General features: G+C 45.9%; 1 protein-coding gene across 5 annotated transcripts in view; it reads right to left on the reverse strand.

Annotated features, from left to right (window-relative positions):
- The window catches only part of sv2ca (synaptic vesicle glycoprotein 2Ca), a 120,093-nt gene that overhangs the window by 16,012 nt on the left and 82,517 nt on the right, over positions 1 to 21,564 (reverse strand). The window contains exons 4-11 of one of the 5 annotated variants that reach the window (XM_052020049.1): positions 14,836 to 14,969; positions 13,628 to 13,717; positions 10,144 to 10,271; positions 6,624 to 6,626; positions 4,168 to 4,236; positions 2,931 to 3,095; positions 2,328 to 2,461; positions 993 to 1,196 (exon numbers count right to left, since the gene is read on the reverse strand). In XM_052020049.1, the coding sequence (XP_051876009.1) occupies positions 993 to 1,196; positions 2,328 to 2,461; positions 2,931 to 3,095; positions 4,168 to 4,236; positions 6,624 to 6,626; positions 10,144 to 10,271; positions 13,628 to 13,717; positions 14,836 to 14,969 (927 nt within the window). Of the gene's footprint in view, positions 1 to 992; positions 1,197 to 2,327; positions 2,462 to 2,930; positions 3,096 to 4,167; positions 4,288 to 6,623; positions 6,627 to 10,143; positions 10,272 to 13,627; positions 13,718 to 14,835; positions 14,970 to 21,564 lie in introns of all 5 variants that reach the window. The other 4 variants (XM_052020048.1, XM_052020047.1, XM_052020045.1 and 1 more) reach the window with 4 other exon arrangements.

A 21,564-nucleotide genomic window follows, 5' to 3' on the forward strand; every position in this document is an offset into this window, starting at 1 on the left:
TAAGCTTGCAAAAAATATCAGTACTTTATGAATTGTGAAAAGTACATTTACAGATTTCTGATCATTATGGGATTATCTGATCAAATATGGGATTTCTGATCATTCATTTTGGATGAGAAATGTGCATGATGAGCTAAAACACCAACTCTCTCAGCCCACAGCCCTGCAATCTCCCACAGTTTCTGATAGATTTCTCTTTTGCAAATAAATCATCAACAAAAGTCAAGAACTAGCTGATAAAATTGCAGATTCAGCTTACTTATGCCCTCTAAACAACTCCCAGAGCACAGACTCCATAGTAATATGAAAACTATGTCCAACGAAAATCAATGCAAAGTACTCCTGCCCGCAAACTAATAACTAGATGATACTCCCAGACCAATTCCTCTGAAATTCCTAGCATTTTATACATCAGAACCAAGAAAACCCACAGAATAGGTAAAACCAGCAAAGTGGAATTTTAACGATGTCCTGATGTTCTGTCCTGGCTACCTGACTATATCCCACTGGACTATAAGTAGGTGTTGGGGTGGGGGCGGGGGTGAGGTGCATGGAGGTGGGGGGTGGGGGAGTGGAGGATCATAATCAAGCTTAATGCTGTCCTAAACAAATACCCATATAACTTTCCAAGGATGTTTTTAGACAGAGATACCAATGAGAATCTTGCTCTATTTTGTTCTTTCCCATTTCAGAGCCAGGAGGTTTATCAGTAATGGTTTGATTACTGCCCTTAGTAAAGTTGGCTAATTCAGAACTAATTAAAAATCAAACTTGCTGCCTACCAGTTTAATTTGTTTCAGGGCCAGATTAAGAACAAAGGTCTCTTCCCAAATATTAAGCAAAAGAATCCTAACAAGATGGTTTGCATCAAACTGGAATCAATTCTATTCTTAACACTACATTAAATGAGGTGGAATGTGAAACTTCCAGGTGCTCACTACCAAGGAGGTCTCAAACTGCTAAGTGTCAGAAAAATCAAAGGGAAAGTTTACCTAACATTGTCAAGCGTCCAATCCTGTCCATGAGCAATGCGGATACAATGTTGCCCGGCAACACTGCTAGCGTTCCTAGGAAGTTGACAAAGTAAATCCAGTAGGCACTGTAGTCTTCATCAAAGTTAATCTGACAGCCTTTCTTATTGTGTAGAAATGTGGTATTGATAAACTGACAGTCAATGAATTTAGACTTTTCGAGATCTGAAGAAAATCAAGAAATGCACATAAATTTATGGTTGGCACTGATTCAAAGATGAAATTATTAATTAAATAACTCAAAGCTTGGTATTTCCACCTTATTATTCCTCATTATCATTATCTGTTTAAACTGCTGCCAAGAAAAATCAAAGAGTGTAAGCACAGAGAGCAAGGCTGGAAAACTATGCAGTTAATTATGAAAATATTTCCTCTCAAACTCTGTGGGCAACATTCAAGTTTATGTTTCACAAGACATTCTGTTTACTTAAGTGAATGGCAGTGTTATATTCCCCCAGGTTGGAGGTGTGGTGTGAAATAACTGTAAAGGATCCAAACATATAGAATTCCTGTTAGTTATTTGAGGGAGATATATGATAAAGTGGTTTTATCTATGTTAAAATAGCACACAGTGTAATTTCCTCACTGACATTGCATCAAGGGATAAATTTTAAATTCGGATGTGCAAATTCTCCTCTCACCTCATACCAACACACAATGTGACTCTGTTTCTGCACACTTTCATTCCATGCCCTCATAATAGGTATAATTTACTGATAATTTCATGCTTGGGTATGGCTGAAGCTACCAATATATTTATGATGTTGAAAACAGGTCTAATTATATTGAAACTCTTAACTGGTGGTGAAATGTAAATGTTCCAAAACTCTTCTGTAGTTCCATCAGTTACTTGCAAGGGTTTGGTGTCACTTCTGTAACTTTTCGACCACCTTATAAGAGGTAAAACCTCTGCTTGCCACTCACAAATGGGCAAATGGGCTGGAGTTTTCAAGAAGCAGTGTTGTCATGGCAGCTGTAAATTGGGTGAGTGGAGGCTAACTGGCGTTCAGGAGGGTTATGTCAGCCTTGGCAATGAGGGTCCAGGCCAGGTCTCTTAATAGGTAAGAATGTTTCTCAGAGCCATGTTTTCTCTCAGGGGCACTATGGCTAGGGTTGGACACTGGCAGCGTCATTGAATTGCAGCTTGATCCCATCTTACACATGCTGATGAGTTGTCAACTATGACAGCATCAGTGTTTGGTGGACACGATCATAGTGCAATTAATAAGATACCAATCTAAGGATATCAGGATCTGGTTTTCTGTCCACTACTCAAGTCATGATTTACACACTCACCTGTATTGTAGAAAAGGGTTTCAGTAAATGTACAATTCTTAAAATAAGTAGATAATGATGTCACATCTTCAAAATAACAGTTCTTAAAGAGGGAATCTTCAAATGTTACTGCTTTAAACTTCATAATGGTGAACCTATTAAAAAAGAAAATACATTTTTATGCTTATGGGGTCTGCAGGAAAGTAGGGTGGATGACAATGATCAAATCAGTCATGATCTTATGGAACAGCAATGCAGGTTCAAGGGATGTGGACCATCCCTGCTCCTTGTTCTTATATTTATTGCTTTTGTTGCGTGCACACTTCTGAAAATAAATCAGCCTCATTTTATTGGGTCTCTCTTTACCATACAGTCACTCAAGCTGAGTCTCCCTTCATATCCCTCTTTTTTGAAGTTGCACCAAATTACAATTAGAAAAAGATTTCAGATGTACATTTAGCAAAAGTGCACTCAGCACCACATTCCCCCATCTCCCTGCCACCCCTTATGTGAATTAACTAACCTCTGTGAAACTCAGACAAAGAGCTGACATTCTCAACAGTTTCTCAATAATGTGTTTTACCTTTAGCATGCATTGAGATGAATGACCTAACCATTCCTGACCTGTCCCTGATGTACTCTCCATTTGTATGGATCTGGTTTTCCAGTGTAAAGTTGAACACAAAATCTTCAACTCTTTCTCCATAAAACCTTTTCACCCGGGATGCATACTCATCGGCTTGAAGGTGTTTGATGACATCAGGGAACCAGACAGAGAGACCATAGTAACTGAAAAGTAACAGAGTGGGCTTAGAGACTTATGTCTGCCAGAAGATGTTTAAATAAGAACAGAAGGATGTTGTTTTCACATCAACTGATGCACAGGAAGCAATTTGCTCCAACTCTTTGCTGTTTATGCAATTAAATCTGTTTAGTAATGCTTGAGAGAAAATAATGGAATGCATGATGTGATAATACACATAATGGATGGTTTCATAATTGATTAATTAACTGACTACAGCGAGCCGTGGGTTGGAATAACTGGGCTTAAAATATGCCAGCACTGGTTTCTTTCTACGGTTCTAGCAATGTTAGGGAAAAGTGCAATTACTACTTTTTAATGAAAATATGTCCCCTCCTTTGCTGTAACCTCAGGCAGTCTTTCAATGTCTCGTCCAATTTGCTCAAAGAGGCAAAAGTGCCTAATCACTGTGGAATGAAGATGTATCAACTTTGATTCAGTGCAGCAGTGCACCTCACATCACCTGGGACACACATATCTAAGTGTCCAGTGTGGGTCATTAGGTAGCACATAGCAGTAGGAACCCTGACTGATTAGCAACATAACTAATTCAGTATCCCTAATGTCAGTCTATACAAACTGGGGAATAGGCCTGCACAGAAAGCTTGTTTGCCCTGGTGTGGTATCTTTACTTACTGAGCTATGTGTGGAATTTTTTTTTAATGTTCTAGTTATAGATACTGATTGATTGGGCTACAAACATGCAACAAGATTCTTCCTGGAGATTTGTTAAGTAATAAAATTCAAACCAAACCAAATTATAGCCAACCCAAACTCAATCGTACTCTGACGACTTACATTTTATTAGTACCTGACCTGACCTAAACCTGATACATATTGTCAGGTCCTGTCAGGTTAAGGTACCCAGGCTTCGGTTCTTTCCCATTTGCAGACTTAGTTATAAATCAATCCATCCTGTTTTGCCTGTATAGATGTGGTCATCACATTTCTGACCAGAACACATCTGCTCATTGAAGCAAGTAAATTAAGTAACACATTTGAAAAGTTTATTTTACAGACAGGTTATGCTTGATGAATTTTGACTATAGGAAGCCTTACCCAAATGACAAGGTTGTCCAAACTATAACCAGCAGAATGGTGTTTCGCTTGACAGGATAGTCAAAACATCTCATGAACGTCAACCAAATCTGTGAAAATAAACAAAGCAACATCATAAAACTTCACAGGTATTTAATTATATTATCAACTACTAATAAAGGGAGCTAAAAGAACCATCAGTGGGGGTTGTAAGTTCACTGTTTTCAGATATGAAGTGGGAGTTGTGGCCGCAAAATGCACCTGCAGTGGGATGATGAGACAAGGCTGAGAATGGACTCATTAGCATTAATTAAATAGACTGCTAGAGTCAGCTATGTCTCCAGGGGCACTTCACCCATTTGAACACCTACCTCACTGGCACTGCTCCCCAAAGAAAGTTCCACATAATGTCAACGTAATATGATATTGTACAGTCAGAGCATTTTTGGTCCTTATAGTGAACCATATTCTTTATTTTCTTAAAATCTGCTTTTTGATCAGGTTTTCCCAGCAACTTGTAAATAATCCTGACCCCCTTCTTAGGATGCAAAGAGTCTTCAAAATGATTTAGACAGACTAAGCCTGCGGGCAAATGTACGGCAGATGCAGTGCATAGTGGATAAATGTGAAGTTATCCACTTCAATAGGCAAAACAGAAAGTTAGAGTATCATTAAAATGGTGATAGACTGGGAAATGCTGATTTAGAAGAGAATCTTGTACATCAGTCAATAAAAGGAAACATGCAGGTGAGGCAAGCAGTTAAGAAGGCAAATAGCATGTTGGACTTCATTGCAAGAGGTTCTGAGTACAGGAGCAAGGATGTCTTGCTACGATCTTACAGTGTCTTGGTGAAATCACACTTGGAGTATTGTAGGCAGTTTTGGTTTATTTACCCAAGGTACCTGACATAGAAGGAGTGCAGCAAAGGTTCACCTGGCTGATTCCTGGGTGACAAGATTGCCATATGAGGAGAAATTGGGTTATGGTTTAGGAGAATGAAAGGAGGTCTCAATGAAACATGCAAAATTGTGACAGGGCTTGACAGAGACACAAGAGAGATTGTAGGTGCTAAAATCTAGAGCAACACACACAAAATACTGGAGGAACTCAGCAGGTCAGGAAGCATCTATGGAGGGAAATGAACAATCGACGTTTCGGGCCGAGACCCTTCATCAGGACTGGAAAGGAAGAGGTCAGAAACCGGAATAAAAGGGTGGGGGGGCAGAAGGATCACGAGCTGACAGGTGATAGGTGAGTCCAGGTGAGAGGGGGAAGGTAGATAGGGGAGGTAAAAGGGAATGATGTGAGAAACTGGGAGGTGACAGGTGGCAAAGGGCTGAAGAAGAAGGAATCCGATAGGAGAGGACGGTAGACCATGGAATAAAGGGAAGCAGGTGGGCAGGTTGTGAGGGTAGGGGAGGAGAAAAAGAAGGGGTGAAGGGGCCACAGGAAAAGGGAAAACTTGGGGGGGGGGAGGAAAACAGAGGGGAGTGGTTACCGGAAGTTGGAGAAATCAATGTTGATGCTATCAGGTTGGAGACTACCAAGGCGGAAAATGAGGGGTTGCTCCTCCAACCTGCGTCTGGCCTCAACGTGGCAGTAGAGGAGGCTGTGGATAGACATGTCAGTGTGGGAATGGGAAGTGGAATTGAAGTGGGTGGCCACTGGGAGATCCTGGCTGTTGTGGTGAACGGAGCGAAGGTGTTTGAAGAAATGATCCCCCAATCTACGTCAGGTCTCACCGATGTTGAGGAGATCGCACAGGGAGCATTAGATGCAATAAATGACACCGACAGATTTGCAGGCGAAGTGCTGCCTCACGTGAAAAGACTGTTTGGGGCCCTGAATAGTGGTGAGGGAGGAGGTGTAGGGGCGGATGTGACACTTAGCACTGTTGCAGGGATTAATGCCTGGAGGGAGATTGCTGGGGAGGGATGACCGGGCAAGGGAGTCACCCGTGGAAAGCGGAGAGGGGAGGGGAGAGGGGAAGATGTGCCTGGTGGGCGGGATCCCGTTGCAAGTGGCAGAAGTTGCGGAGAATGGTGTGTTGGATGCGGAGGCTCCTGGGGTGGTAGGGGCGCACAAGGGGAACCCTCTCCCTGTTATGTCGGGGGGGGGTGGAATGGGGTGAGGGCAGACGTGCAGGAAATGGAGGAGATGTGGTTGAGGGCTGCATTGATAGTAGTGGAGGGGAAATCCCATTTTTTGAAAAAGAGTGGAAAGCCTCATCATGAGAACAGATGCAGCAGAGGCAGAGGAACTGGGAGAAGGGGATGGCATCCTTGCAAATGACTGGGTGGGAGGAGGTGTAGTCAAGGTAACTGTGGGACTTAGTGGGTTTGTAAAAGATGTCAGTAGATAATCTGTCTCTGGAGATGGAGACAGGGAGATCCAGAAAGGGGAGAGAGATGTCAGAGATGGACCAAGTGAATTTGAGGGCAGAATGGAAGTTGGAGGGAAAGTTGATGAAATTGACGAGCTCAGCACAGGTGCAGGAAGCAGCCCCAATGCAGTCGTCAGTGTAGCGGAGAAAGAGTTAGGGAGCGTTACCAGTGTTGGCTTGGAACCTGGGTTGTTCCACGTAGCCGACGAAAAGGCAGGCATAGCTGGGGCCCATGCGGGTGCCCATGGCTACACCTTTGGTTTGGATGAAGTGGGAGGAGCCGAAAGAGAAGTTGCTGAGGGTGAGTACCGGTTCTGCCAGACGGAGGAGGGTGGCGGTGGAGGGGAAATGGTTGGGTCTGTTGTCGAGAAAGAAGTAGAAAGCCTTGAAGCCTTCCTGATGGGGGATGGAAGTGTACAGGGATTCAACGTCCATAGTGAAAATGAGGTGGTCAGGGCCAGGGATCTGAAAGTTGTTGCAGTGACAGAGAGCTTGTGAAGTGTCACGGATGTAGGTGGGAAGGGACTGGACCAAGGGGGACAACAGGAGTTTGGTGGGGCAGGAGCAGGCAGAAACAATGGGCCTACCAGGGCAGTTAGGTTTGTGGATCTTCGGTACAAAATAGAAACGGGCAGTGCGGGGTAGGGGAACTATGAGGTTGGAGGCTGTATAGGGGAGATCTCCAGAGGTGATGAGGTCAGTAATGGTGCGGAAGATAACTTGATGCTTCTTAGTGGGGTCCTGGTTCAGGGGTAAGTAAGAGGAGGTGTCCGAGAGCTGCTGTCTGGCCTCAGCAAGGTAGAGGTAGAGGTAGAGGTCAGTCCACCAGACTACAACAGCACCATCCTTGTCTGAGGGTTTGATAGTGAGGTTCGGATTAGTATGGAGAGAGTGGAGGGCAGTGCGTTCAGAGGGGGTGAGGTTTGAATAGGTGAGGGGAATGGTGAAGTTGAGACGATTAATATCCTGTCAGCAGTTAGAGACAAAAAGATCCAGATCGGGCAGAAGGCCAGAGCAGGGTGTCCAAGAGGAGGAGGAGGAGGAGGGCTTAAGGCGGGAGAAGGGGTCATCAGTGGGGGGGTGGGGAATCCTTGCTAAAGAAGTAGGTCCAGAGACGGAGGTGATGGAAAAAGAGCTCGGTGTCACGGTGGGCACGGAACTCGTTGAGGTGCGGACGCAGGGGGACAAAGGTAAGGCCTCTGCTGAGGACAGAACGTTCCGCCTCAGAGAGGGGAAGGTTGGATGGGATTGTGAAGACATGGCAGGGGTTGGTGCTGGGGTCAGGGGAGGGGAGAGGGTTGGAGGGATCAAAGGAGAGAGGAGGGTTGGAGGGGACAGGGAAAGTGGGGTGGGAGAAAGACGGGGGCTCAGAGAAGTGAAGTGGAGTGAGGGTAGGGGAGGCTTGAGAGAACGGGGGTGGGTGGGGAGTAGTGGTGGAAGTAGAGGAGCAGTAGGACCCAGCAGCGGTGTGAGAGGTCTAGGCCTGAAGATGACCAAGGTCAAGGTTGGAGCCGGAGGCGGCGGGGTCCTCCGCCTGGATGCAGGGAGGATATCCTCCTATCTAGGGGAGGGATGTGTGTCTGGAGCTAGGGGTCAGCATATCTGGATTCAGGGCAAGACATTTGGGACAGCCAAGAGAAGAAATAACTTCACGCAGAGGGAAGTGAGCCTTTTGGAATTCTCTACCACAGACAACTGTGGTTGCCAGAAACAGAATCAGATTTATTATCACTGATATATAACAGGAAATTGGTTGTTTTGCCAAGTCGCTGAACAAATTTCTAAATGTAGAGGGAAGCAAGGTGGGGAAAGAAGAGAGTGGGTACTGAGACAGGGGATCAACAATGATCATACTGAATGGCAAAAGATGCTCAAAGAGCTGACTGGCTTATTAATGCTCCTAGTTTTCTATGTTTCTATTCCAATTTGTGAAGTTGGCAGTGGAAGTTGAAAATAGGTGTCATATAAATTTAAATATGCAACAGGCATCCTGTTGAGTCAGTCATAAATGAAGCCTGAAAATTAATGAGGTAGAATGATTCATGCCAACAAAAAAGGTGCGGTGAGATCTAATCTCTAACACTGTCTCTTTTGCACTGTTGTAGCAGAAGCAAGCTAGTGTGGATTCTCAACATAGTAATTTTAAGATTAAGCTAAGAGTTTCAGGATTTATTAAAGCAGTTGCCACAAAGAGATGTTGTGTGCTGAATTCAGCCACAGTGAACTAGTTACAGTACTTCTATGTTGGACACATTTAATCACAACCTAGAATATTACCTAACTATAGCAGTTTTTACAATCTGTCTATTTACCACAACACAGTAAAGGACTTTCAAGACACCTGCTGGGATCGAGAACCTTTCGGTTTGGATAATTGTTAAGGCTCAGGGAGCTCCCTCAAAGTTTCTCTGGGAAAAAAGGGGGTAGAATTTCCAAGGGTAGTCTTCCTTGATTATAAGGTTCGCAAAGTTACAGAACAACGTTGATCATCTGGTAAGTTGGGCAGAGCAATTTAAACCCAATAAGTGTGAAGTGATGCATTTTGGGAGGTCTAATAAGGGTAGGACATACAACATGAATGTTAGGGCCCTTGGGAGCACAGAGGAAAAGAGGGACTTTGGTGTACAAGTCCATAGATCCCTTAAGGTGGCTGCATAAGTACAGAGGTAGTGAAGGTGGCATATAGAATATTTGTTTTCATTAGCTGAAGCATACAATACAAGAACATGAAGGTCATGTTACAACTTTATAAAACCTTAGTTAAGCCACAGCTAGGGTATTGTGTGGAGGAAGGACATGATTGCACTGGAGAAGGTGCAGAGGCGATTTACCAGGATATTGCCTGGGATAAAAATCTTAGATATGAAGAGAGAATGGATAGGCTGGGTTTGTATTCCCTAGAGCAAAGGAAGCTGAGGGACATAATAGAAGTTAACAAAATTATGAGGGGCTTAGATAGGATCATGAGTGAGAAACTTTTCCCCAGATGGAGACATCTAAAACTAGAAGGCTTAAGTATAAGGCCAGAAGGAAGAGAGTTTGAGGGGACCTGAGGAAATATTTTTTTTACCCAGAGAGTGGTTGCAATCAAGAATGCTTTGCCTGAGGAAGTGGTGGAGGCAGGTACATCCATAACTTTAAAAATGTATCTGGACAAGCATTTGAGTCACTAAGACTTAGATGTCAACAGACCAGATGCTGGTAACTGGAAATAGTATAGGTGGGAACTTGATGGACGGCATGGATATGGTGGGCCAGAGAGTTGTACAGCACAGAAACAGGCTCTATGAGTCTAAGTTTCCATTCTGATATGGGTGGGGTGGCTGCAGTGGATTTTTTGCCCATGGCTTCGCTCCAGCAGAATGGAAAGAGGATCTTTTGTTCAGTTGTACTTGCAAGACATCCCAAATTCTTAACCCAGATAGAAATCTTTCCCAAACGCCTAAACCTGGAGCTCCGATTTTTACCTGTTAAGGTTACTCTCTCAGCTGTTGCCATTTCATCGTGAGATTTGTCTACATTCAACGTGGATTCCACAAATCACTGGTGTTTCTTTCCAGTGCACAGTATCAAGTATCATTAAGGGGAAAGATATTGTCTTGAATGAAATCACAGGGCAGTTTTACTTACTCCATACATTTCAGTTTTGATTCGAACAAACCATCTCATGTACCAGGTGCCTGTGTCGGTCTGGATCTCTATCAATTCATCAATCAATTTTGGAGTCTTGATTCTATTGACCTGTAGAAACAAATGGCGGTAAATAAAATCACTTCACGAGACTGTGTTCTTTCTAAAGTAGATATATATTCAACCATAAATGAAAATCAAAAAACTGCAGATGCTGGCAAGTCTCCCTGAAACTGCAGAGGACTGGTGAGTAGCTAATGTTGTCCCATTATTCAAAAAAAGAAATAGGGATAATCTTGGAAATTATAGACCTGTGAGTCTCATGTCAGTGGTAGGGAAGCTATTGGAGAGGATTTTTACGGATAGGATTTATGAGCATTTGGAAAACCATGGCCTAATTAGGGACAGTCAGCATGGTTTTGTGTGGGGCAAGTCATGTCTTACTAATTTGATTGAGCTTTTCAAGGAGGTGATGAAGGTGATTGATGAAGGTAGAGCTGTGGATATTGCACACATGGATTTTAGTAGGGCGTTTGACAAGGTCCCTCAAGGTAGGCTCATCTAGAAGATGCATGGGATCCATGGTGACTTGACCATATGGATTCAGAATTGGCTTGCCCATAGAAGACAGGGGTAGTGGTCGATGGGACTTACTCTGGCTGGAGGTCTGTGACTAGTTGTGTTCCGCAGGGATCTGTACTGGGACCTCTGCTGTTTGTGATATGTATAAATGACCTGGTTGAAAATGTAGATGGGTGGGTTAGTAATTTTGCAGACAATACAAAGATTGGTGGTGTTGTGGATGGTGTAGAAGATTGCCAAAGGATACAGCAGGATATAGACCAATTGCAGATATGGGTGGAAAAATGGCAGATGGGGCTTAATCCTGGCAAATGTGAGGTGATGCACTTTGGGAGATCAACTATAAAGGAATGGCAAGGCCCTTAACAGTGTTGATGTGCAGAGGGATCTTAGGGGCCAAGTGCATAGCTCACTGAAAATAGCTGCACAGGGTGATAGGGTGGTAAAGAAGGCATATGGCATGCTTGCCTGTATTGGTCGAGGCATTGAGTTCAAGAGCAGTAAGATATGCGGCAGCTTTATAAAACTCTAGTTAGGCTGCATTTGGAGTATTGCATTCAATTTTGGTTGCCCCATTACAGGAAGGATATGGAAGCTTTGGAGAGGGTGCAGAAGAGGTTTACCAGGACGCTGCCTGGATTAGAGGGCATGTGCTATAAGGAGAGGTTGGACTAACTTGGGTTGTTTTCTCTGGAGTGGTGGAGGCTGAGGGAAGACCTGACAGAGGTTCATAAGAATATGAGGGGCATGGATAGAGTAGACAGTCGGTACCTTTGTCCCAGGGTCAAAATATCTAATACTAGAGGGCATGCATTTAAGGTGAGAGGGTGTAAGTTCAAAGGAGATGTGCGGGGCAAGTTTTTTACACAGAGTAGTGAGTGCCTGGAATGCACTGCCAGGGGTAGTAATGGAGTCAAATACGATAGAGGCATTTAAGAGGTTTTTAGATAGGCACATGAATGTGCAGAGAATGGAGGGGTATGGACATTGTGTAGGTAGAAGGGATTAGTTTAGTTAGGCATTTAATTATTAGCTTAATTAGTTTGGCATAACATCGTGGGCCAAAGGGCCTTTTCCCATGCTGTATTGTTCTATGTACTATGGAAATCTGAAATAAAAACAGAAAGTGCTAGAAGGGTCTGGTGCAAGGTCAGGGAGCTGCTAAGCCACAGAAGATGCTGGATGCCTGACCTGCTGAGTATTTCCAGCATTTTCTATTTTTATTTCATACTTTCAACCACCTTTTCTTGTTTAATCAGAATGTAAACTTGCCACTGATAATCAACCTCATTTTATTTCCATTCTGGATCACTTCAAAAATCAAGACAATAAAAGTGCATGTTGGAAGCAGGATACAGCATGAAGCCAGTATGATAGAGCATACACAGTGCCACCGATCCCAGGGCAATGTGAATTGTCCTCATCTACCTCTCCCTTCAAATTTATTGGAGGTAACATTAATTGCAATCGCCATGTGCAACCACCAAACAAGCCACAGTGATTGCAATAATGGATGCTCCAGAAAATATGTGACTTACAATTATAAAATATAGCTTTTAGAGAATATTACTTGAAACAGATCAAATGGTTATCATATATTCCTTGGCAACTGGGGAGCAGTTCATGAGATAATTGAGATATATCCTAAGAATAGGCTAATGTTCAATATTTCCCATGATCCATTAGTGAAATTTTAAGGCCTGCTCATAGGTTATGAGTGGTTGTGTTAAAGAAAAAAAAATAATTTCATGCTCCATTTATAAATTATCCACTCCAACTGACTTCCATTTCACCAGCTGAACCAATATGGCCTTGATAGTGGCTTTTCTTTCAAATATGTGTTGTATATATGAGGGTTCCTCTGTCAGTTAGAGCTGAGTGCACCATGTTGTGTGACTTCTGATGCAGTGCTGCACCAGTCACTGATGTTAGCTCAGAGCTGATTGCCCTGGTTGCCTTCAATAGAGGATGTTGTAATTCTATCTTTGTAACTTGCCTTAGTTAGCAGCCAAACCAAAGAACCCACAGATATTTGATCAGTTGCATCAGTTTCTGCCCTTCACAGCTGGCTTATGGGGCATCCAGCTGCTCAGGTCTGGTATGTGTTTGCCAGACTGCAATCCCAGTGCACCTTTTCAGTCATGCACAGCAAGGGTAAAATACAGAAAACTTTAAATAGAGGGGATTAAATCACATGGTAAAACGGCCTATAATTAGCTGGGGCAGGACATCTCAAGCAATTCCCTTTCACTGGATGGTTTTCAGCTTGAACATATTTTGTGATGCATAAAGCTGACACAGTGAGAGCAACAGGTCCACTCTCTTTTATTGTCTATTCCTGTATTACCCTTCAGGCTATTTAAGAATCAAGTGCATTGGTAGGTCTGGAGTCACATATACTCCAGACAAGGAAAGGGTGACAGGTTTTCTTGCCTGAAGGGTAATAGTGATCCTGACAATCCAGTAGTTTCACAGTCACCATTACTGTCAGTAGCCTAGTATTGTAAATTTAAATTTCCACCTTTCCATGATGGGAAAGAAGTTCATACCTCCAGAAGAATCAAGCACTTTCCAACACAAGGGATTTTTGATGGATACCTATCTCAAGCCACTCTTATATATTTCCTATTTGCTACCTTGTGGAGAGATATCAGCTGCAAAGGACCAGGGAGCAACAAGGCATCAGTTTGAGCCAGAGTGCAGGAAAACTTGTAATCAAGAGCGTCTTTCTATAAAGAAAACACATTTCTGTTCAATTGTCCAACAGTTCATTTCTTGATACACTAAATCATCAATCCAAGCTCATCCTTTACCTGTGAACACTTTTCCCTTTACCTGTGAACACTTCTGCCTTTACCTGTGAACACTTCATCCTTCACACTTACTGTGAACACCTTCTCTGGTTGTCCCCGTGCTCTCATATTTGTGTCATGAATTTGTTTCAGAATCATCCAAGCCTCATCGTGTTTTCCCACCTGTAAACACAGACAAACCAAATTCATGGCATTTTATCTATTTCAGAAAATCTACTAATCGTACGAGTTACTTGTCGATGCAAGAGCCAGAATAAATTATTACTACCAAAACCAGGAGAGTTTTATAAAGGAAGCCAGTTTTGGTCAGTTTAATAAGGAAGGAAGTTTATTCCCAATTCTGATCCAATGGAGAAGTGCTCTATCAAAGTACTTTGTGGTCAACAGATTACTTCTGAAATGGAATGTGTTGCCTGCACTTGCTGCAGAAAGCAGGAAAGACCAAGGCTCTCTTTCTTCTCTCCTTGTTAGGTTAGCTCACCTTAGCCTAGAGCCCTCATTCTGAGCCACAGATTCCTGCATCTGGTTGCTATTCAGTGATGCATTGTTGAAGCAAAAAAACAAGCTGCTGGAGAAGCTCAGTGCATCAAGCATCAACTGTACAGGGAAGTGGGCAATCAACATTTCAGGACCACCATGTGGAGTGGTATCAGCTGCAAAGAACCAGGGAGCAACATGGCATCAGTTTAAGCCAGGGTGCGGGTAAACCTGAAACAAAGGAATGTCATCTGTCCATTTCCTTCCACAGATGTTGCCTGACCCGTTGAGTTCCTCCAGTAGCTTGTTTTTTGCTCCATATTGCAGCATCTGCAGTCTCCTGTGACTCCATGCACTGTTGAAAGGTGTGCATGTTAAATGCAGAAAGTTTGGGGATCAACTATATGTCCCTTGGGGTATATTTATTTGCTAACACTCAAAATCAAAACATAGAATGGCTGTGGAACCTCAGAGCCTTGCGAAAAGTTGGAGGGACAGGGTGATGGCGAGAAGAAAATAGAAAATAGAGTGTAAATGGTGACTTTTCCATGAATGTACTCCTCAAACAAAAAGATCATGGATAGTTCTTGCAAAATACCACTGCCATTGAAACAAGAGATGCTGGAAATACTCAGCATTTCTCAAAACTGTTAAAGGCCAAAATCCTGAATTGTTAACTCTGCCTTTCTCTCCATTAGTGATGCTTGACCTGCCAAAGATTTTCAACATTTTTTGTTTTATTATAGATTGTTATTGCATTCTGAATCTAGGGAGGAAGTGAAAGCCCCTGCCAAGTACCTTACCTCCAGCAGATATCTAGGACTTTCAGGCATGAAGGTGAGTGCCACAACTGAGGAGACACAGGGAAGAGCACAGACAACGACAAACACTCGCCAGCTGTGGAACTGGTACGCAGAACCCATACTGAAACTCCAACCTGTCCAGAAAAGATGCAAAATCTTAGAAAATTAATTCAATTAATCTGTGTAAATTTCAGTTCTCATTTCATCAGTTTGCCTATAAATCCTTTGGAGTTGCAACTCAATCAGAAGCTTTTAACATTTCCATGCCATTATCAATAGGCAATGTTTGAAACATTGAAGGTCAATCACCTGAGAATTCTTTCTAAATGTGTCTAATTGCTGTTCAATGCAATGTTCAACATCAAATGAGGCTTCGTAAAGTAAGCATCAAAGGAGACTGCAATACAACTACCAGATTATTTTCAAAGATCGACTGGTTGGTTAACACTAGTTGATGAAAAAATAAGTTACTGTGGCGACTCACCGTCTAGTCGGGCGAACTGGCTCGGCAGTCGGGTCGCGCGGCGTCGGAGCGACGAGGCCCAAGATGGCGGCGGGCCTCATCTTTCCGAGCGACGGGGAGAACCCGCGCGCGGGAAAGTCCTGATGACGTAGGACTTACGTCATTGCCGGTTTTTTTGGGTGGGAGTTTTTCTCCCTTAAAGGGCCCGCACAAGGCGGGAAAATAAACCAGTTCTGTTTAGCAATCCTCCGAGTAGAGTCTTGTTTTATTCCGCGGTAGCAACCGCTACATTGGTGACCCCGACGGTCCAAACGGCTTTTGGACCCGCGAAATGGACGACAGCGCAGCAGCCAACGCAGTGGCCCTCAAGCTGCCCACCTTTTGGACACTTCGGCCCAGCGTCTGGTTTGACCAGGCCGAAGCGCAATTCCACCTTCGGCAGATCACCTCCGACTCCACGAAGTACTACCATGTGGTTAGCTCTCTGGACCAGGAGACAGCCGCCCAGGTTGGAGACTTCATCCAGTCGCCTCCGGAGGAAGATAAGTACCCGGCTTTCAAAGATCTTTTGATCCGGACCTTTGGCCTCTCCCGTCGTGAGCGCGCCGCCCGCCTGCTTCATCTGGATGGCCTGGGGGACAGATCCCCATCCGCCCTAATGAATGAGATGCTGGCATTGGCCGAGGGACACAAGCCATGCCTGATGTTCGAACAGGCCTTCCTCGAACAGCTCCCCGATGACATCCACTTGTTGTTAGCTGATGCCGACTTCAGCAACCCCCGTGAGGTGGCCGCCTGGGCAGATGTCCTGTGGAGGGCCAAGCGCGAGAGCGGTTCGTCCGTCAGTCAAATCACCAGGCCGCGAGCCCAACGCCTGCCTCGCCCGGCCCCAGCAACCGAGCAGCCACGCCCCAGGAACGCAGACGACGACACGGGTGACCAGCTGTGCTTCTACCATAAGAGGTGGGGTGCGGAGGCCCGTCGATGCCGCCCACCCTGCGAGTTTCAGGGAAACGCCAGGGCCAGCCGCCGCTGATGGCTACGGCGGCTGGCCGCCGACAGAGCCTCCTCTTCGTTCAGGACAAGAAATCTGGACGGCATTTCCTCGTTGATACTGGAGCGGAGGTCAGTATTTTGCCCCCGACAGGCCGCGACACTCGTGACAGGCCACCAGGTCCTCTACTCAATGCCGCCAACGGTACAACGATACGGTCTTTCGGCACCCGTACGCTTCAATTACACTTTGGCGGCAGCCGTTTTACCTGGACCTTTACCCTTGCCACCGTCGCCCGACCACTCCTAGGAGCTGATTTCCTTCGGGCCCACAACCTGTTAGTCGACCTGCGAAGGAAGCGGTTAGTCCACTCTAGCACTCTCCGGACCTATCCCCTGGGAGAAATCAGCCCACCAGCCCCGCGCCTGGACTCCATTACCCTTTCTGGCGACGATTTCGCCAAGCTCCTAGCCGAATTCCCATCGATTTTGGCACCTTCGTTTACAAATTCTCGGCCCACACATGGGGTACGACACCACATCATTACCACAGGGCCACCCCTTCATGCCCGAGCAGGACGATTACCTCCAGACAAGCTCCGCCTGGCAAAGGAAGAGTTCCATCACATGGAGGAGCTGGGGATTGTTCGCAGGTCAGACAGCCCCTGGGCCTCCCCCCTGCACATGGTCCCCAAAGCCACCGGAGGGTGGAGGCCCTGCGGCGACTACCGCAGGCTGAATGACGCCACCACCCTGGACCGCTATCCCATCCCTCACATCCAGGACTTCGCAGCGAACTTACACGGGGCCCGCATCTTTTCCAAAGTGGACCTCGTTAGGGGATACCACCAAATCCCGGTCCATCCGGATGACGTCCCCAAAACTGCGATTATCACCCCATTCGGCCTCTTCGAATTCCTTTGGATGCCGTTCGGCCTTAAAAACGCCGCGCAGACCTTCCAGCGGCTGATGGACGCGGTAGGCCGAGACCTGGACTTCGTGTTCATTTACTTGGACGACATACTGATCGCCAGCCGTAACCGCCAGGAACACCTTTCCCAGCTCCGCCAGCTGTATTCCCGCCTCCGCGATTTCGGCCTCACGATTAACCCGTCCAAGTGCCAATTCGGATTTGACTCTATCGATTTCCTCGGCCACAAAATCACCAGCGACGGGGCAACACCCCTACCCGCCAAGGTGGATGCTATCCGCCATTTTGCCCGCCCCGACACAGTCAAAGGCCTACAGGAATTCCTTGGGATGGTCAACTTTTACCATCGTTTCATCCCTGCAGCAGCCCGTATCATGCGCCCTCTGTTCTCGCTGCTGGCTGGTAAGGGCAAGGACATCACTTGGACTGACGAGGCTGCGGCTGCTTTCGTTAAGGCCAAAGACGCCCTGGCAGATGCCACGATGCTGGTACACCCTAGGACTGACGTCCCGACTGCCCTCACGGTAGACGCGTCCAACACCGCGGTGGGTGGGGTACTGGAACAGCTACTCGAAGGCCGCTGGCAACCCTCGGCATTTTTCAGCAAACACCTTAGACCGCCCGAACTGAAGTACAGCGCTTTTGATCGGGAACTTCTAGCGCTGTATCTGGCGGTCCGGCATTTCCGATACTTTCTAGAAGGCAGGCCTTTCACCGCTTTCACCGATCATAAGCCTCTGTCCTTTGCCTTCTCCAAAGTCTCCGATCCCTGGTCAGCTCGTCAGCAGAGACATTTATCCTACATTTCCGAGTTCACAACTGACATCCAACATGTCTCCGGAAAGGATAATGTTGTTGCTGATGCACTTTCCAGACCAACCATCCACAACCTATCCTTGGGTGTCGACTACACGGCCCTGGCTGACGCACAGCAAGCCGACGACGAACTGCCCAGCTACAGAACCGCAGTCTCAGGTCTGCAGCTCCGAGATTTCTTGGTTGGTCCAGGTCAGCGGACCCTACTTTGCGACGTTGCGACTGGTCAGCCCCGCCCTATTGTCCCTGCAGCCTGGCGGAGACGCGTTTTTGACTCGGTACATGGGTTGGCGCACCCGTCCATCAGATCTACTGTCCGACTGGTCGCCAGCAAGTTTGTCTGGCATGGCCTGCGCAAACAGGTCAGTGAGTGGGCCAGGACTTGTCTGCACTGCCAGACGTCAAAAATCCAGTGACACACCAAGGTCCCACCACAGCAGTTCGAGCCTACCCGTAGGAGGTTCGACCACATACACGTCGACCTCGTGGGCCCTCTGCCGGTTTCAAGAGGAGCCCGGTACCTCCTTACCATCGTGGACCGGTTCACGAGGTGGCCTGAGGCAACCCCCCTGACTGACATCACAACTGATTCCTGCACCCGAGCGCTGCTCACAACTTGGGTCTCACGTTTTGGCGTTCCGGCCCACATCACTTCAGACAGAGGCACCCAATTCACTTCCAGTCTCTGGGCTGCATTAGCGAACCTGCTAGGGACGCAGCTGCACACCACCACGGCCTACCATCCTCAATCAAACGGGTTGGTGGAACGTTTTCACCGCCATCTAAAATCGGCCTTGATGGCCCGCCTGAAGGGTCCTAACTGGGTTGACGAGCTGCCTTGGGTCCTGCTCGGCATACGCACTGCCCCCAAAGAAGACCTCCGCACTTCGTCAGCTGAGCTTGTATACGGGGCGCCACTAGTTGTCCCCGGGGATTTCATACCTGCCCTTCAGGACCAAGGGGAACAACCCCCAGCAGTTCTACAAAGACTGCGCGAGAAGCTCGGCGCCTTGGTCCCGATTCCCACCTCATGGCACGGTCAAGCCCCATCCTGCCAGCCCAAGGAACTACGGGACTGTAAGTTTGTTTTCGTTCGCAGGGGCACACCTCGGGCGCCATTGCAACGACCATATGAGGGACCGTTCCGAGTCATACGTAATAACGGATCCACTTTTATTTTGGACATTGGAGGCAGGGAACAGGTTTTCACGGCGGACCGCCTCAAACCGGCCCATTTGTATCTGCAACAGCCTGTCGAGGTTGCCACGCCACGACGCAGAGGCCGCCCCCCTAAGTGGCAGCTGGCACAGCCCACGGACCTTGGGGACTGTCTCGCCGGTTCTGGGGGGGGTTGTGTGGCGACTCACCGTCTAGTCGGGCGAACCGGCTCGGCAGTCGGGTCGCGCGGCGTCGGAGCGACAAGGCCCAAGATGGCGGCGGGCCTCGTCTTTCCGAGCGACGGGGAGAACCCGCGCGCGGGAAAGTCCTGATGACGTAGGACTTACGTCATTGCCGGTTTTTTTGGGCGGGAGTTTTTCTCCCTTAAAGGGCCCGCACAAGGCGGGAAAATAAACCAGTTCTGTTTAGCAATCCTCCGAGTAGAGTCTTGTTTTATTCCGCGGTAGCAACCGCTACATTACAGTATTTTAGAGGGTGCACCCATGCATGGTGACCTGCCAGATCACCAAAGTCTGATCAAGAAATTCAGAAAAACTGACTCAGGTTTCCAAAATCTGGTAACTCAACAAATGCAGGAACATATGGAAAAAAAATGTTACGTGGGCTTTGCAGCTCAAACCATAGACATTTTTATTCCAGGATCAAAATAACTGCATGAAATCCAAATTGAGAAAGCCAAATGCTGAAGGCAATAAAATGGTAACACATTTCAAGAGAGGCACAAAGTTTGCTCCCTTGCCAAATTCTCAATTTATACATTAAAATTATAGTTAGTTTTTGTACTTTGCAAATAAAGGGAGTTTAAATTTAAAACACAAAATAACGAATGTAATTTTGGATCTTAGCAGTCGAATATTAAAATTACTTGTAGTCACCATTCTATATCCAATCCCCCCCCCCCCCACCCATCCATGAACCCCCCTCTGCCTTTGAGTCCAGTACTCAGGCATGTTGGATGCATCCATACCCTAACTCTTTCACAGAGACATTTAGTCCTGCAACCCTCTCAGCAAATACTTACATTCTTCTGCTGAACACTCTTTGTGGCCAGACCTAGCTGAATTGATGCTTCTCAAACATCACATTTCCTTCCTGACTGGATTTCATCTTGAAATTCCCACTATATTCTGGCGGGCTCTCTCCCAGTTTGGGCTTTGGTTTTTAGAGGAGTCAAAGGCTTGAGGAAGAGGCAGAATAGTGGAGAAGAGGCAATGATCAGGTTGGCATGATCTTACTCAATGGTGCAGGAAGCCTAGTGGGCCACAGGACCTACTCCTGCTCCTAGTTCTTATGTTTTTATCCACTTCACTCTTTATCCACAGCCAATTTCAATCCCAATGTTTTCCCTTTAAAATGGACGTTTTCATGTTCCATGTACCCTCCATTCTTCTTTCTCACTTTCCCTTTGTCGTTTATCATCCACCTCCCATTCTCTCGCTCTCCACCTTCTTAACATCCACGCAGTTCTTTTTTATTTTCTTCCATCAACTCACCTGCAAACCAAGTTGAGTGATTCTGGACACCCTGCTCTAAACACCCTGCTCTGGACACCACCCAATGACATGTGACCAGGATTGCTGCTTCTGCATTAGTTTCTTGACATAAGCTGTACAGACTGACCATTGGTGTCGACAATGTATCTATAAAGTTCATCAATTATGAGAGGAGCAGGATCTCAGCACCTATGGATCTCATTATATTGCCTCTTTATTCTGAGAACAGAATTTTGTGGTGGGATCAACGATGGAGATTAAACTTTTTTTCTTATCATGATTGAATTGGTTGTTCCTTCCATTTTCTCACCAAATTATGCCCCCACAATCCTTCACCTTCCTACCCTGCCACCCACAATCTTTCCCTTATCCAGCACACACTTCTAGTTCATTTTTCTCTACAAGCACCTTCATCTTGGTCACCTCAGACCACTTGGGCTGAAGTTAATTTTCATAGTTGGAGTTCTTATGTATGAAGTTATGTTCTTTGATGTGAAGGCATGCCATTGACTGAAAATCAAAACAAAACTGCAGATACTGGAAATCTGAAATAAAAACCAGAAAATGTTGGGAAAGCTCAGCAGGTCAGAAAGAGAAAGAATTCATGCTTCAGATTGAGGACCCTTCATTAGAACTGAGAAAGAGAGAAAACAAATTACTCCAGGTAGGAGAGAAGGTGCGGAGAGCAATGGGTGGAGATAGCTGTGATAGGGTGAAATAATGTAACCATTAAATGGGTAGTTAAACTCCTTTGTCTGTGCAATGTATTGTTAATGTTGTGAAGTCAGGGTGATGATGTATCATCTGGTGTACTGGGACATGCCCAGCAGGTCAGAATATAAAAAAGGAAGAGA

This window comes from Pristis pectinata, chromosome 7 (assembly GCF_009764475.1).
Source record: "Pristis pectinata isolate sPriPec2 chromosome 7, sPriPec2.1.pri, whole genome shotgun sequence".
In the NCBI taxonomy this organism is placed as follows: domain Eukaryota; kingdom Metazoa; phylum Chordata; class Chondrichthyes; order Rhinopristiformes; family Pristidae; genus Pristis; species Pristis pectinata.